This window comes from Rhea pennata, chromosome 17 (genome assembly GCF_028389875.1).
Source record: "Rhea pennata isolate bPtePen1 chromosome 17, bPtePen1.pri, whole genome shotgun sequence".
Classification (NCBI taxonomy): domain Eukaryota; kingdom Metazoa; phylum Chordata; class Aves; order Rheiformes; family Rheidae; genus Rhea; species Rhea pennata.
Window position 1 is genome coordinate 13652768 of NC_084679.1, and position 13150 is coordinate 13665917.

At 52.4% G+C, this 13150-nt stretch overlaps 2 protein-coding genes across 29 annotated transcripts in view; one reads left to right on the top strand and one right to left on the bottom strand.

Annotated features, from left to right (window-relative positions):
• Window positions 1-13150, bottom strand: part of TBX5 (T-box transcription factor 5) — a 74068-nt gene that overhangs the window by 41924 nt on the left and 18994 nt on the right. Inside the window, exon 1 of one of the 3 annotated variants that reach the window (XM_062590538.1) lies at window positions 3907-4176. The exons of 1 other annotated variant lie outside the window; for it this stretch is intronic. Coding sequence is in view for 1 of the 2 variants with exons in the window: in XM_062590536.1 (XP_062446520.1) it covers window positions 1179-1197 (19 nt within the window). In the remaining variant the exon portion in view is untranslated. Of the gene's footprint in view, window positions 1-1178; window positions 1429-3906; window positions 4177-13150 lie in introns of those variants that run through there. One more of the 3 variants, XM_062590536.1, reaches the window with a different exon arrangement.
• On the top strand, window positions 2209-11939 carry LOC134148452 (uncharacterized). Of its 26 annotated transcripts, none has more exons than XM_062590549.1 (8): window positions 2209-2330; window positions 2908-2992; window positions 4232-4299; window positions 5148-5260; window positions 5955-6004; window positions 6954-7020; window positions 8851-8926; window positions 9169-10188. In XM_062590549.1, exons 3-8 carry the CDS (start codon window positions 4274-4276, stop codon window positions 9380-9382), a joined length of 546 nt encoding a protein of 181 aa, XP_062446533.1. In that variant the 5' UTR covers window positions 2209-2330; window positions 2908-2992; window positions 4232-4273; the 3' UTR covers window positions 9383-10188. The 26 variants fall into 26 exon arrangements, with proteins under 26 accessions (XP_062446533.1, XP_062446531.1, XP_062446541.1 ...); XM_062590547.1 differs by having other exon boundaries at window positions 2209-2320; window positions 9169-9359; XM_062590557.1 differs by lacking the exons at window positions 8851-8926; window positions 9169-10188 and adding an exon at window positions 11669-11939 and having other exon boundaries at window positions 2209-2320.

Consider the following 13150-nt stretch of genomic DNA (forward strand, 5'->3'; position numbering starts at 1 on the left):
TCTCCTTTAAATGCAGAGGAAAAAACGGGAAAACGGGAGCGGAAAGGAGGGGGAAGAAAACCGTCTTCCCTGCGAGTGGTGGGCAAGATCTACGTACATGTGTATATCATCGAAAAGGACAAAAAGCGAAGGGACACCAGCTCGGCACCTTCGCAGCTTAAGATCGTTGAAAGCAAGGGCCTGGCTGCCCGCTCCGTCCCGGCGCGACCGCCCCGTCCCCGCGGCCCGGCGAAGGGGCCGCAGCGGCGCCGGGGCCGCGGGGCGACGCGGGGAGCAGCGCCCGCAGCGCGGGGCCGCAGCCTGCGCACACCCCGCGGGCGCGGGGGACACCCGCGCAGCCACCCTGATACTGAGACCATTTAAGGCTTTCTCTTCCCCTCCTCCTCTTTTCCTAGGCTGTTGTTCTTATTTATTCCCCCCCCCCCCCAACACACACACACACAGAGAGCTTCGGAAGTGCTGGCTATTCATTTTTAATCGATTTCCCTCCAGCTTGGCTCTATTATTCACCCTGAGCTGGCAAAGTTAGGGGGAGGGTGCGGAAAAAGGCATGTTTATAAAAACAAAGAGGGACCCAGATATGGCAGCGCAGGGGAGAATGTCTCCAGTGTGCTTCCGAGACGCTCTCCGCACGTCGGCGGGCCGAGACATAATTAAGCAGATTAAAAAAAGGGGGGGGAGGTCGAGACAGCAAAATAAATAAATAAATAAATAAAATAAAATAAAATAAATAACCCAACAACTAAGAGCAATTGGCGATCCGTGGCTTCTAATTTTTTCCCCTTTAAAGAGCTTCTGAGAAGAAATGGAGCTTGACAGAACCAGGCCGCGATGGCTGTATGAAAAATGCATCTTGCGCTGCTAAAGTAGCACCAAGTGGGTTTGCAAGGGAGAAAGAAAAAAACCCTTTCCTTTTGTTCCAGCCTGTTCTTGGGCTCGCCCCGCGTACCCCCCGCCTCCTCCTCCCCCAGCCCCACAGACAGCCGCGAGAGCGCAGGGAGCCCCCCGCATCCCCGCTCCTGCTTCGGCTCTCGATGCCTTGCCGCTCCTCGGCAAAGACAATATGTGTATAACAATGACCGCAGCCAGCCACTTTCGCTCTCCCTCGGTCACACACACCCGCACGCACACATATGACAGACACCGACGGACATACATGGCAATGGAAGAGCTGTTACCTTGCTTGTTGAATTCCATGCAATCAATGCATCTCCATATATATATGTATGTGTATATTATCCCCCTTTGCAATGGAAATTACATTGGGATCAGGCTTCTCGTGTGCATATTTCCTTTTATTTATTTATTTGCAGATCAGCATGTGAAAACCCAGCCTGGAAGAAAAAAAATCTATCCAATGCAAGCCTGCTTGCCTGCTGCTCTCTGTCTCTATCTCTCTCTCCTGCTCTCTCCAAACACTTCCAGGTTGTCAGACGCACTAGAAAGGATCCTGAGACCAAGATAAAGCCCCCACCCCCCACTCCTTTCTCAGCCTGATCTGGAAGATAGTTTTCCCCACCCCACTCTTCCTACTCCCCCCCCCCCCCAAAAAAAAGGAGAAAGAGGGAGAGTAGGAAAGAGATGAAAAAGAAAACAGCACCCGCTTAAAATGAAAAAGTTTCGGGCGGGCTGGCAGCAGCCGCCGCTCCAGGCAGGTTTGCAGCGGGGCGCTGTTGCCGTGGCTGCGCGGAGCCGGGCGCGCAGCGCGGCGCTGCGCGGAGCGGAGCGGAGCGCGCTGCAATGACGTGGGCTCGTCCGGCTCCGCTCGCCGAGTGCCGGGACCCACTGCCCAACCAGCTGGGATCCTGCTCCGGAGAGGCTCACTCTCACACAGCCCTGCCTTCCCACTCCCCCCCCCCCCCCCCCCCCCAACCACCACCAAACCTCATTTTGCAGCGTATTTTTTCTGGCCGTTAAAAAAAAAAAGGCACAAAGACTATCATCAAACTCACCAGTAACCCTCCCCCCCCTTCCTTACCTCCTTCCCCTCTCCCTCCCTCTTCCATCTATCTCTCCCGACCAAAGAGAAAATTCAGCGCCTGGGAATATCCCCCCCCACCCCTTCTCCCGTACGCCACCTTAAATAAATCGCAGACTTCCCCAACCTCCCCCCCGCCCCAGCCGCTCCTGCCCTCAAAGGCAGCCTGGAGGTGTATTTAAACCAAACTCTATCTATATGTGCGGGTACTCTCTGAGGCCTTGGGGAGGGGGGAGGGGAAGAAGAGATCCCCCGCCACAAATGGACTCAGCTAATCGATATAACCTGCAAAAAGATGCCCGGGGATGAAACACGGCGCAGGGGGACCGAAACACAGTGAAGGTGGATCCTGGTGTGTGTGCGTGTGTGGGTGTTTGTAGCTGTTGTCCCTGTTACTGTAAGAGCAGAGGGAGCAAAGATCCTTCACCCACTGCCCCAGCCCCACTCCATCCTCTTCCTCACCCCCTTGGACCGCTTCTCCCCCGCCACACACTCCCCTCCCCGAGCCCAGTCACCGCCTTCGCCGCCAGCCAGCGGGAATGCTCGCCCCATTCCCCGGCGAGAGCAAAGATATACAAAGCTCCGAGCCGCTGCTATATTCAAATAATCAAGCCGTCAGCGAGGAGCGGGGATGTGGGTTTATCTGCATCTTCCTTCTCTCCCTCTCGCTCTCTTTTTAATGTATTATTTTGAGGGTAAAGTTGAATAGGTCAGCGCAGGGTAAACAGCCTCCCTGTCGCATTCTGCAGCCTGAAGAGAACCAGATTGGCGAGGCGGATTTTTGATAAGACTTGGAATAAATGGCATGGTTTAGATCTACTCTGCCCACCCTCCTCCTCTTTCCCCCAATCTGTTCTTGCCCTCTCCCCCCCCCCCCCCCATCCCTTCTCCCTTTTCTTCCTCTCGGTCATTTCTTTCGCATTTCACAGAAGTTTCAGCAAATCAACTATTGCTCAGAGCTCTCGCAGGGCAGAGCCCTGGAGCGATAACACCGGCGTCCTCTGAAAGTTTGAGGTGAGGAGAAAACACTTGGGTGAAATGTCTGTGTGGGTGAATGTCTATTTGGGGGGGGGGGGACGGGTGTGCGTGTGGGTGTAGTTTGGCATCTCCTAAACCCTCTTCATGTTGCACTGGCGTGCAACAGCTACTTGAGAAGAAACAGGGGCTGTAAACGGTTGCAAATAATAATAATAAAATAGCTGCACTTGTAACCACAGAGAATAAGCCAGAGAATGCTACTTAAACAAACAGAACAAAGCTTGCCCCATATTTCATTATTTTTCGAGGGGAAGGAGACGTGGAGCCTTTCCAAACACAAGCAAACGAGCGAGCAAACCGTGCGTTTCTTCCCCGCGGATAAAGCGAGCGCCGTGGGAAGCAGCCCGAGCTTTGGCCTTGGTGCGAGCGCGCACTTTGGGCGCCGGGCGAACCCCTTTCCGATCGCACGGCTGCAGCGCCGAAAGGTGTAAACGGAAAAAAATAAAAAATAAACAAAAAATAAAATTAAATTAAAAAAGCAGTCCATCGCAGGGCTGCCGCGGCTGGGAGCTCGCCCCGGATTTTCTCAAGGAAAGTTTCCAGCCGAGGGGGGAAGAAACGCAGGCTCCTGCCCTCCGCTTCTCCGCAGCGCTAAACCCCTGCCCAAAAGTGCACGTGTGCTCCGAGGGGGGAAACTCGCCCCGCTATTACTCGGCTCGGCCGAGAGGAGATTTTTAAAGCATAGGTCAATAAATAAAGAAATAAATAAAGGAGCAAGAGCACAGAGGAAAAAGGTTGCTCCCGGCTGATAGCGAGAGAGAACATCAACTTCCCTCCGCTCACCAGAAAGAAAGGCAAAAGTGGAAATCTCTAAGTTGCCGCAGCGAACGCTAAACACGGCTACTGCGCACTGCTACAGAAAGCTTTACTGTTGCAAAGGAAACACTCACCTCTTCAATGCCAAACTAGCTCTCAAACACCTTGAAGAGAAGCTGAAAACGATGCAAATAAATCGAATTTATTTCCGTCTGCAGGTTGGGGGGGAGTGAACCAGGAGAGGAAAAAAAAAAAAAAAAAAAAAAAAAAAAGCTGGGAAAGGGACCCCAAGTCCAGGCTCTCTAGGACTCTATATGTCAAGGCGAAGGAGCCTTCCAGCTAGAAACCGATTTGTGGTCTCAGACAAATTAAATATTACTGTTTATTACCAGCCATACTCCAATAAAATAAAGAGAGTTCAAGGCGATAGCTGCTATCTCACGAGCTTTGCTCCTATAGGACACAGAGACGTCACCAACCACGCAACTGGCCTATTCTGTCATGGTTGACTGCAGCAGTAATGGAAGGTTAATTTGTATTATTCTCCTCTTGTAGAGCCCTATCAGCGAGATTACTGCTTTTTTGCTTTTCCGAAGGAAATCACAGCACAATGTAAAATACTGCTAGAATGTATTTGTGTGTGCACTTATATATATGTAGTGTGTGTGTGTGCGTGTATGCCTGTGTACATAGACACATACATATATTCACACACTAAGATACACGAAGCATGCACATATATATGTAAATATATGTACGCATGAAGGAGTGTATATTATATATGCATCTGTATCACACAAGAAGGCATAGAGTCACTGGAAATTCCAGGGAAGACCTGCTCTTTCTTGGAATGAAAAAAAAAAAAAAAAAAAAAAAAAAGGTGAAACAAGTAGAAAAGCTCCTAGTTCACAAGACCAGCCTAATTAATCCAACGATATTGGCACTATCCAGTATATTTTTTTTAATATGCTATTAGAGTGAACAGGAAACTTGTCAAATGAATGTTCAGGCGCCTCTTGGAAGCAAGCACGCCGGCTATATATAGCAAATGATAACCTGGTTATTTGCACAGATTCAAGTGTGTTTCAGGAACCAATTATTTGCTCTGATTAAAAAAAAAAAAAAAAAAAAAAAAGTAGTAAATCGAGGCGATTATTTGCCAAATCAAATTGACAAGGGGAAAAAAAATATCCAATCCCTCCAGCTCCAGCGAGTGCCTGCACACGAGCTGCTCAGTGCCTTTCCCTGCCTTTGCCTCGCATTTCCCACTTCTTTCCCACAAGCTCGCTTAACCTGGAGCGATTTTGCGATGCGCTCGTGGCGCGGCCACATAAAGATCCCGCAAAAGATGCTAAAACGTTGTTTCCTCCAACAGCAGGAGAGAGGAGGAGGAGGAGGAAGAGGAGGAGAAAGAGGGAGAGAGAAAACCGAGAGCAACACCTAAGGAAGAGCGAGAAGTTGCTGCAGGATCTGGACACTGCCGAGATGGTAAGTGTTCACAGCCGGGAACCCCCCAGCCCTGCTCCGGCCGAAGGGGGCCTCAGCGCAGCCTTGTCCTCCTCATGGGGGCTCTCCGGAGTGTATTTCCTTGGTTTTCACCCCTTTTTTCTCAGGCTGCTCCCAGCTCCCTTCCCAGCACTGCAGATAAACCCGGCTGAACTGTCTGCCCCCTCCTCCAAAAGCCAGGCCCTGCCGAAAAGCCCCAGTCCCGAGGAAAGCAGCATCGGGCAGGACGGGCAGCACCCCCCGAGGGCTGATGCCCGGCCGCGCTGCCCAGTTCACGGCACCCCAGGACCACTCCGGGGATTCAGCCCTTGCTCAAAAATAACCGGGATGCGGGGAAAATTCACGGGTAGCGTGAGGATACTCACTGCACTTTGCAGCACCTTTTCCTTCTACCTGCGGGGAGCCAGGCTGGCATTTACTGCCCAGAGGTGCTGGCGCTGGTTAAAGCAGAATAAACCCTGCAGGCTTACCCAAAATGAAAAAATAGGTCTCTTTCCGCAAGACAGATCCTGTCGTCTGTGCCCTGTCCACTCGCTCGGCCCCAGGCAGCGGGGCCGGGGGGCAATGCCTGCACCCCTGCGTAGCTCCCCGAAGCAGCCAGCCAGGGCCGAGCCTGCGCTGGGAACCACTCGCTTTCCGCCTTTACCTGGAGCCCCAAACTGCCCTGCTCAAACAGGTTGGACACTTCCGGTCGGTCAGATTTTGGGCCGGCGAACACAGCCCACTGTGAGTAAAATCCAAGCAACCCGAGCAGTACTATACATGGCCACACATATATATACACATATATGTATATATTTGCATGCACATATGAGTGCGGGTGCATATACACGCACGGTTTACAAATATACACACACTCACGATGTCTTTTCCTTGCTAAAGCATTTACACGTATTTTATATATGCAGGCTTAATATGTAACACACGCGTGAGTGTACAGGCGTATAGATAAGTGTGAATATGCATGTCTGTTTATATGTCGTGTATACGCACAGTCACACATATACACACACATTACAAATAATGTATGTATGATATCTGTAGATAATTAAATTGTTATGTACGCTCACACAACCGCATTTGTGCGAGTGCATGCCAGCTAAGTCCCATCGATTATACACAGGCGTGAATATTTATATTCTGATATATACTTTACACACACATTCTGGGTGTGTACATGTGTCAGTCTGGCTACACGCTCCGCACAGCTCCGCCAGACCGTGCTTGGCGATCGATCCCTTGAGAGTGTCCAGCTCTGCGGCTGTGCACACCCAAAACGCGTGTGCGAGGGCATCACCGTGCGTGTGCACCGCCTCTGCGGCTTACCTGGCCCTGCTCTCGCACGCACGGCAGCATCTCGGGGTCTGCAGACCTGCAGCCACAGGCACCTTGAGCACTTACAGATGTGTACGTGTGTTTGTGTGTGGGTGGATATATCTAGGAGGGGAATCCTGAGCCCTGGAAGCATCTCATGCTTCCCCCGGGCTCGCTCCCTGTTCCCAGCTCCTCGCCGCTTTCAGGAGCGCAGGATCAGGCCCCGGCAGCCCGGGCCGGCCGCCCTGCCCAGGGGCCTCTGGCAGCGGGGACCCCCCTCTGCTTTTGGGGGGCTCATGGCTGGAGACCTGCCTGCAAACTTGGGAGGGTGGCGATCGCCCTCAATATTTCTCCATTCCAGTTTTACCCTGGAGGGAGGGGAGCGATGGCAAAGGGTGCTGCTGTGGACAGGAGCCGAGATGTCAGCAGTAAGAAATAGTGCCTAACATGAACTCACTGCCCCCCAACACGCACACGCATTTTAAAATCACTTCTTGCTACGTCTTTACGAAATGGGAATGCATTTGCATTTCGCCCACAGCCTGCTGCTCCTAGTAACAGCATCGCACGGGGAAACAGGGCAGCGCGCATCTGCCCGGCTGGGAGTTTGCGAGAAAGAAACACTCCGGCATTTTCGGCTTTCTAACTACTATTTCTTGCAGAGACTGTAGCTCTTTCCAACCCCCATAGGAAGAGCAGTCTAGGATTTTTGTTTTATGGTTTGTTTTATTTTTTACTTTCCTCCCATTTTTAGACAATTTACTAATTTTCTTCCCCCTCATACTCTCTGACCAGTTGGCCTTTTATTTCTAACTCTCTCTTGTTGGCCGCATACAGCTTCGGTAAAACATGCACCTGGGAGAAAACAAGTATTTAAAATAGTCATCATCTCTGGAAGTATTTTCGTCCATTCACTTTTCTAAATTGCCGGGGCAGTGACTCACTGCATTGATTTGAGGGTTTATCAGTGATGTTTGTGTCAAAGTAACGCCAATATAGCTCGCGTAGTATCAGTTTTTCCATTGCAAAACTCTATTTTAGTAGTCTAAAATTTGTATGATTAGAAGACCCTTCGGGAGTAGATACCTGGGTCGAACTTTTAATTTAATCTTTTTTTTTTTTTTTTTTTTTTTTTTTTTTTTTTAATTACAAGTGAATAGCACTTTTCTTTTAAAGTTTGTGGTTTCGGGTCCTCTTTCCCGTCATTCTCGTTACTTTAAAAAAATGCAATTAAAAAGCATTTTTTCCCCCTTCAGCCCATTAATTTCCCAGGCGAGCTCGAGGCTTTAAAATAGTGACGAAAATGAAAAAATAAACAGACAGGCAAACGCAGTCGGGCTGAGAAGCCACGCGTTGTGCAGGCACAGTGCTATCTTTCACGGCGGCTGCGCACATGCGTAGAGCGGCGGCGGAACCCGCCGCTCTCCCACGCATGGCCCGTGGGGCCGAGGCTCCCAGCAAGGGCACAGCCGCGCAGCTCTGCCCTTCCGAGGGCCGCGGGCTTCGGGTCTAACCCGTGGGACTGCCGCAGCCGCCGGGGGCGCGGGGGGCTCCCGGGGATCCCTTTTTGTCTCCGGCAGGTCCCAGATGGGCACCAGGCAGGGGAGCAAGGAGGGACCTGACCAGAGCCGGGCGAGGACCATCCCTGGAGCTTGCCAATTTTTCTCTTCTCTCTTTGCCCCCCAAAAGGGACGAAATACAGCAGGGAGCGGCCCGGAGATCCCCCCGGGAGAACCGAGCTCGGCCTCAGCCCGAGCTTTCTCCCGGGCACTTACGCTGCCCATGGCAAGGCGAAATTAGGCTGCACTTCGTGGTTTTCCCCTTCCAGGAGTGATTTTTTTTGTGCTGCCTTCAGGGTCCCTGCAGGACTCCCCTCCCCCCCCAATCAATGCCTAATGCTCCCGCGGGAGAAAGGCACGTTATTGATGCCAGAATAGAAACGCTAATCTGCTATTGCCAAACAGGGCGTCAATCAGGGCTTTATCTGGGGCCGAAGGAGAAAATAAAAGCAGATAAGGCCTTCTCTGCAGCCCTGGGAAGAAAGCTAAAGGGGCAAGAGGGGGAAAGTCTTCAGTGCCGTGTGTCTTTGCCTGAAAGTGATCTTGCAATGACCTTGAAAGCGGGGGTCGGGGGCGGGATGGGTTGGGGGGGTGGGGAGAAGGACCCAAACCTAAACGCTTTGAATCAGGCACGGAAAAACGCTGCCCAAGCGACACCTGTAATTTTTCTTTCTCTTCCTTTCCCATAACACGAGTCAGGACCGGCCCTTAATCCTGCTTGCGGTCCGGCTATTTCGGAGAGACAAGCACTTAGCGCGGGGAGGGAACAGCGAAGGTCACTCGCACCGCTCCGTCATTCCGGCAAACCGCGCCGGTTGCTTTCTTCCTCCTTTTCTTTCCAACTAATTTTTCTTTCTCTTTCCTCCTTCCTAATCAATCTTTCCTCCTTTCTTCCTTTTTCCGTTTTCGCCCCTTCCTTGCCCCCGTTCCCTTTCTTTCCTCTGCCCTAAATAACACAGAGCCAAAGCGCAGACAAGCCTGTCCAATCTGTTATGACTATATCCGTTATATTAACAGGATACCCACAAATTTCGGGCGCCGAGACCCGGGCGGCGTGTGCTCAGCCAGTCCCACTTCCTGCCCCGGACAGCAGATAGAAAGGGATTTGTACAAAAGCATCCTAATAACAAAACAAAACAAAACAAAGCAAAACAAAACAAAAAACACCCTTGTGTCCTCACATTTAAAATACAGATATATTACGCAAACAGCTTCTAAGATTTTTTTGTAGATGTTGTCTTTAGCAAATATCAATTGCATTAAAAAAAAACAGCTAGAGGGGGGATAGAAGGAAAAATATGGGCCCCCTCCTCCCTGGAGAGAGCCTTTATGCAAGGGGTGGCTGAGATCTAGAAAACGCCGGAGGGGCCCTGGGTGCGTTGCGCGGGCGCGGAGGCAGAGCGCCCGCGGGCACGGCCGGCTCCCCTGCGACCGCGCAGGGGAAATACATTGCAAACGGGCAAGGACACTCGGGCATACGGGAAAAACCGATCACATTTGCAATCAAGGCGCCTCGGCTTTACCCTGATGGTTATGTTTAGGTGCCCCCAGCCCACGCACTTCAGGTAGCTGTGCCGGGGAGCTTTCCTGTGCTGAGACAGGTCGGCTCGGGAGCGGGACTGAGAATCTGGGTGCAAATAAATGCTCGTGTTGGCACTCGGTTTGATGAAACTAATTTTGTATATGCACATGAGTGCGTTCATCTATAGATCGCCGTAGGTTTATACCCGTTTTCCACACACGCTGAGTGTTCGTACTGCACACTTACTCGTCTATTTTGCTATAGGTCTGGAAGAGGTTGTCTGCATAGAAAAGCGTGCCTGCATGCATTTGAGAAATCGTTCGGAGCTCGTTTCGTTCACTTTTTGTTGTTGGTGGTGGTGGTTTTTGAGAGAGAGAGAGATGTACGTATTTACCTGCGCGGGCGCGTGTCTTTGTGCGTGGGTAGTGCTGTGAGCTGAGGGGTTGTAGCTTTTTGCCTTTGTGAGTACATTTTTGGTAATGTGTGCTTGGAAATCGTTCGTTTCCAAAGAATGATTATTTTAGGGGGAAAGAGCGCTCAAACCTCCGCGCAAAACCCTCCCCGAGCAGAGCCGAGCGCTACCTGGCAGAGCCGAGTTCCGCTGCCGCCTCCGCCTTCTGGGCGCAGAAGCCGCGAACTTCCCCGCTCCGCAGGCCGAAGTAGGCGCTGCTCAAGACAATGCCTATTTTCTGTCATTAATAACTCGTTTCTTAAAAAGAAATCTCGTTTGGATCCAAGATTGTTTTTTATGATTCAGTTGGACAAGACGGAACACATGTTAGTTTAAGCAGGTTCATGAAATAGCTGTAAATCAAATAAAGTTTACGAGTTTAGCAGGAAATACTGAATAGATGAAAAAAAAAACCGCAGAGGCAGAGAACAGCAGGCTAAAATAGTTGGCGGAGTTTGTCCTGCTCTGTGTTTCTCTCTGTTCTCTTGTGCATCTTGCCGATTAAAGGCCTCGAGACCCCGTGTTGGCGCCAAGTGGCATGTTATTAATCAGCTATCCGTAGGTTCAGTCCACATAAGAGAGAAATTTAATCACCAGAAACCAGACCCAACATAAAAGAGAAATCTAAAATCAATTCCCGCCCGTCCCCCACCCACCTCCGAAGCGATCAGAACGAGCAGAAGCAATCAAGATCTCTCTCTCTCTCTCTTTTAATTACACCGGGAAAACTGCAAATTTTTTAGAGCTTTACCTCGAAAAGCAATTGGGGGGGGGGGAAAGAAAATAAATTCCCACTAACAACGCAACACAGTAAGTTTGTCTTTGATCTCACAATAAAAACGTGATGGGGGAGAATCAACTCAGGTGAAGCCTTTTATAAAGAAAAAAAAAATCACGACAAAACGCACTGCTAAAAGAAATGATCTTTGAAGGCGCCCCGAGAAAGGCCCCGCTGCGGAGCGAGTCACCCGGGGCAGCCCCGGTGCCCGGCGCTGCGCGGGGCCGCCGAGGCTCCGGACGGCGGCGGCTCGGGGCACCGGGGCCGCCCCGGGGCGGCGGCGGGGGGGGTAGCCCCGCCGACAGGCGCCTCCGCGCTCCGCTTCCCCCCTGTGGATGTCGGAAGCACCGGACGTCGGTACTGCGGGGCAATATTTCCTCTGAAAATCGGCGGAATCCGGCAAGATCGCGCTTCGAGACGGGACCGCCGCAGTCGGCCCCGCAGCGGGGCACGCTGTGCTAGTGCAGAAACGCGAACATTCACACAGCGATACCCACCCGCGACAGGCTGAAATGCCAGTCTGAACGCCTGCCTCGCTTCCCTGTGCAGCCCTGTGCATGGCTGTACGCACTGCGCGCACGGGGCGCAGGGCGTATGCGGTACCTATAGGCAATGCTTGCAGCGCTGGTGCCAGCGGGCTGATTTCGCTTGCTTCTCTCCATCCAGCCCTAGCTACCAGCATGAAGGAGCAGTGTGTGTGTGTGTGGGGGGGGGGGGGCTCTCCACCAAAACTGTGGTCGGCACAGAGCGCATTTCCCTCCTCCAGGCACTTCGCGAGCCACCCAGCAGTTCACTCCAAGGCGCTTCGGGCGTAATTTTCCAGATTTTTGTTTAGGCCGGATAGTTAAAACGCGAAAGTCTTCACCCTCCCCGCTGCTATAAAGACAGAGTAGCCGGTGAAGTTCCCCCTTCCTCCGACAACGGGACAGGGGATGGGACCAAGGGAGAAAGGAACTCGAAATGTCAAACAAGGGGACGAAAAAATCCCCTTTGCATTAATAAATAAATAAAAATAAATTAAAAATAAATTAAAGAAAGAGTAAAGTTCTCTTCCCATTCCAGAAGAGGCCGGGGGGGTGTCGGGTTGCCTCGGAGGGAGCCGCAGGTGAATTTCTCGCTAACGCAGTGCCCGACTGTCCCCGCAGAGACACCCCCCCCCCCCCCCGGACTCGCTGCAGAGAACCCGCAAACTCACTACCCGCCGTGGCGAAGCGTGCAGCGCCCTGCGCGGGCGCCTGCTGCGTCCTCGCCGATCAGCTCTGGCCCTTCGGACCGGAGTGACTCCACATAACCCCTCCGGCGAGAAATCCCTCCCTTACCCCTTGTGCTTGAAACCCGCGTGGCGGGGAGGGTGAAGCGGCGCCCACTCAGCCCTGTACAGCCACCGGCAGCGGAGGGGCGGGGGGAGCAGGGACTTTCACGCGTGATTTCGGTGAAGGGGACGACGGGGGCGATTAGCTTGCTGGGCACGGCTCAGTTTTCCGGCCGGGCTGCCGACCTGTCCGCTGGGCACGGCTCGCCTCCGGACGGGGGATTTGCGGTTATCACCACTCTCCTGCCCGTGCGTCTCTCCTCGCCTGCCCTAAGAGCCTGCGATTTATAGTTGTGAAGGGCGCACGGAGGGAGGCAGGCAGACGGGCCTTCCTGGGCTATATTTGGAAAAGAATTTCGAAGTCCTTCCAGCAAATCTGTGCAAAAGGTACGGGCCCGGTGGGAGAGGCTGCCTCCACGTGCTGCCCCTTCCCGAGGGACCCGCGTGGGCACCCCACACTCCGGGCCGCCGCTGTGGCTCACCGCGATGCCAGCGACACGTCCCTCTCCCCAGCCCAGGAGGGTGACGATATTTTTTTTCCTGGTAAGCGAAACGATGCAACAGATATTCTCCTGTTCCCTCCCACCCCGCCCAGCCCGGGGCGTGCTCCGGCACGGGCGGCTTTGCTCGTCCGGCCCTGCGGCTCCTCAGTGGGACCCACAAACACTCTCTGCTTAAAATAAATAAATAAACGGCCTAGAAAACGTTGCGGTGGACTGACTTCGTTTGGTTTTGATTGCCTGATCTTTTTTTTTCTCCCTCCACGCTGTATCTGATCGTTTCCCTACAACCCAAACAGACTGGCAACCACAGGGAAAATAATCAAAGTGCAGCATGTTTTCCCACAGTAGGAATGCATGTTAGCACTCTCTCCACGTCTTGATCCTCTCTTTGCGTGTGGGTATTCCTACAGAGATGCATTCAGTGCGGAGCTTG

What these genes read in the sequence shown, in the direction of transcription:
- LOC134148452 (XM_062590540.1), top strand. Translation starts at nt 2,284, where the DNA reads ATGAAACACGGCGCAGGGGGACCGAAACACAGTGAAG. An exon ending in CAGGAGCCGAGATGTCAGCA is followed by an intron (nt 7,021 to 8,850) that starts GTAAGAAATAGT and finishes AACACGAGTCAG; the next exon opens with GACCGGCCCTTAATCCTGCT. An exon ending in GCGGGGAGGGAACAGCGAAG is followed by an intron (nt 8,927 to 9,168) that starts GTCACTCGCACC and finishes TTATATTAACAG; the next exon opens with GATACCCACAAATTTCGGGC.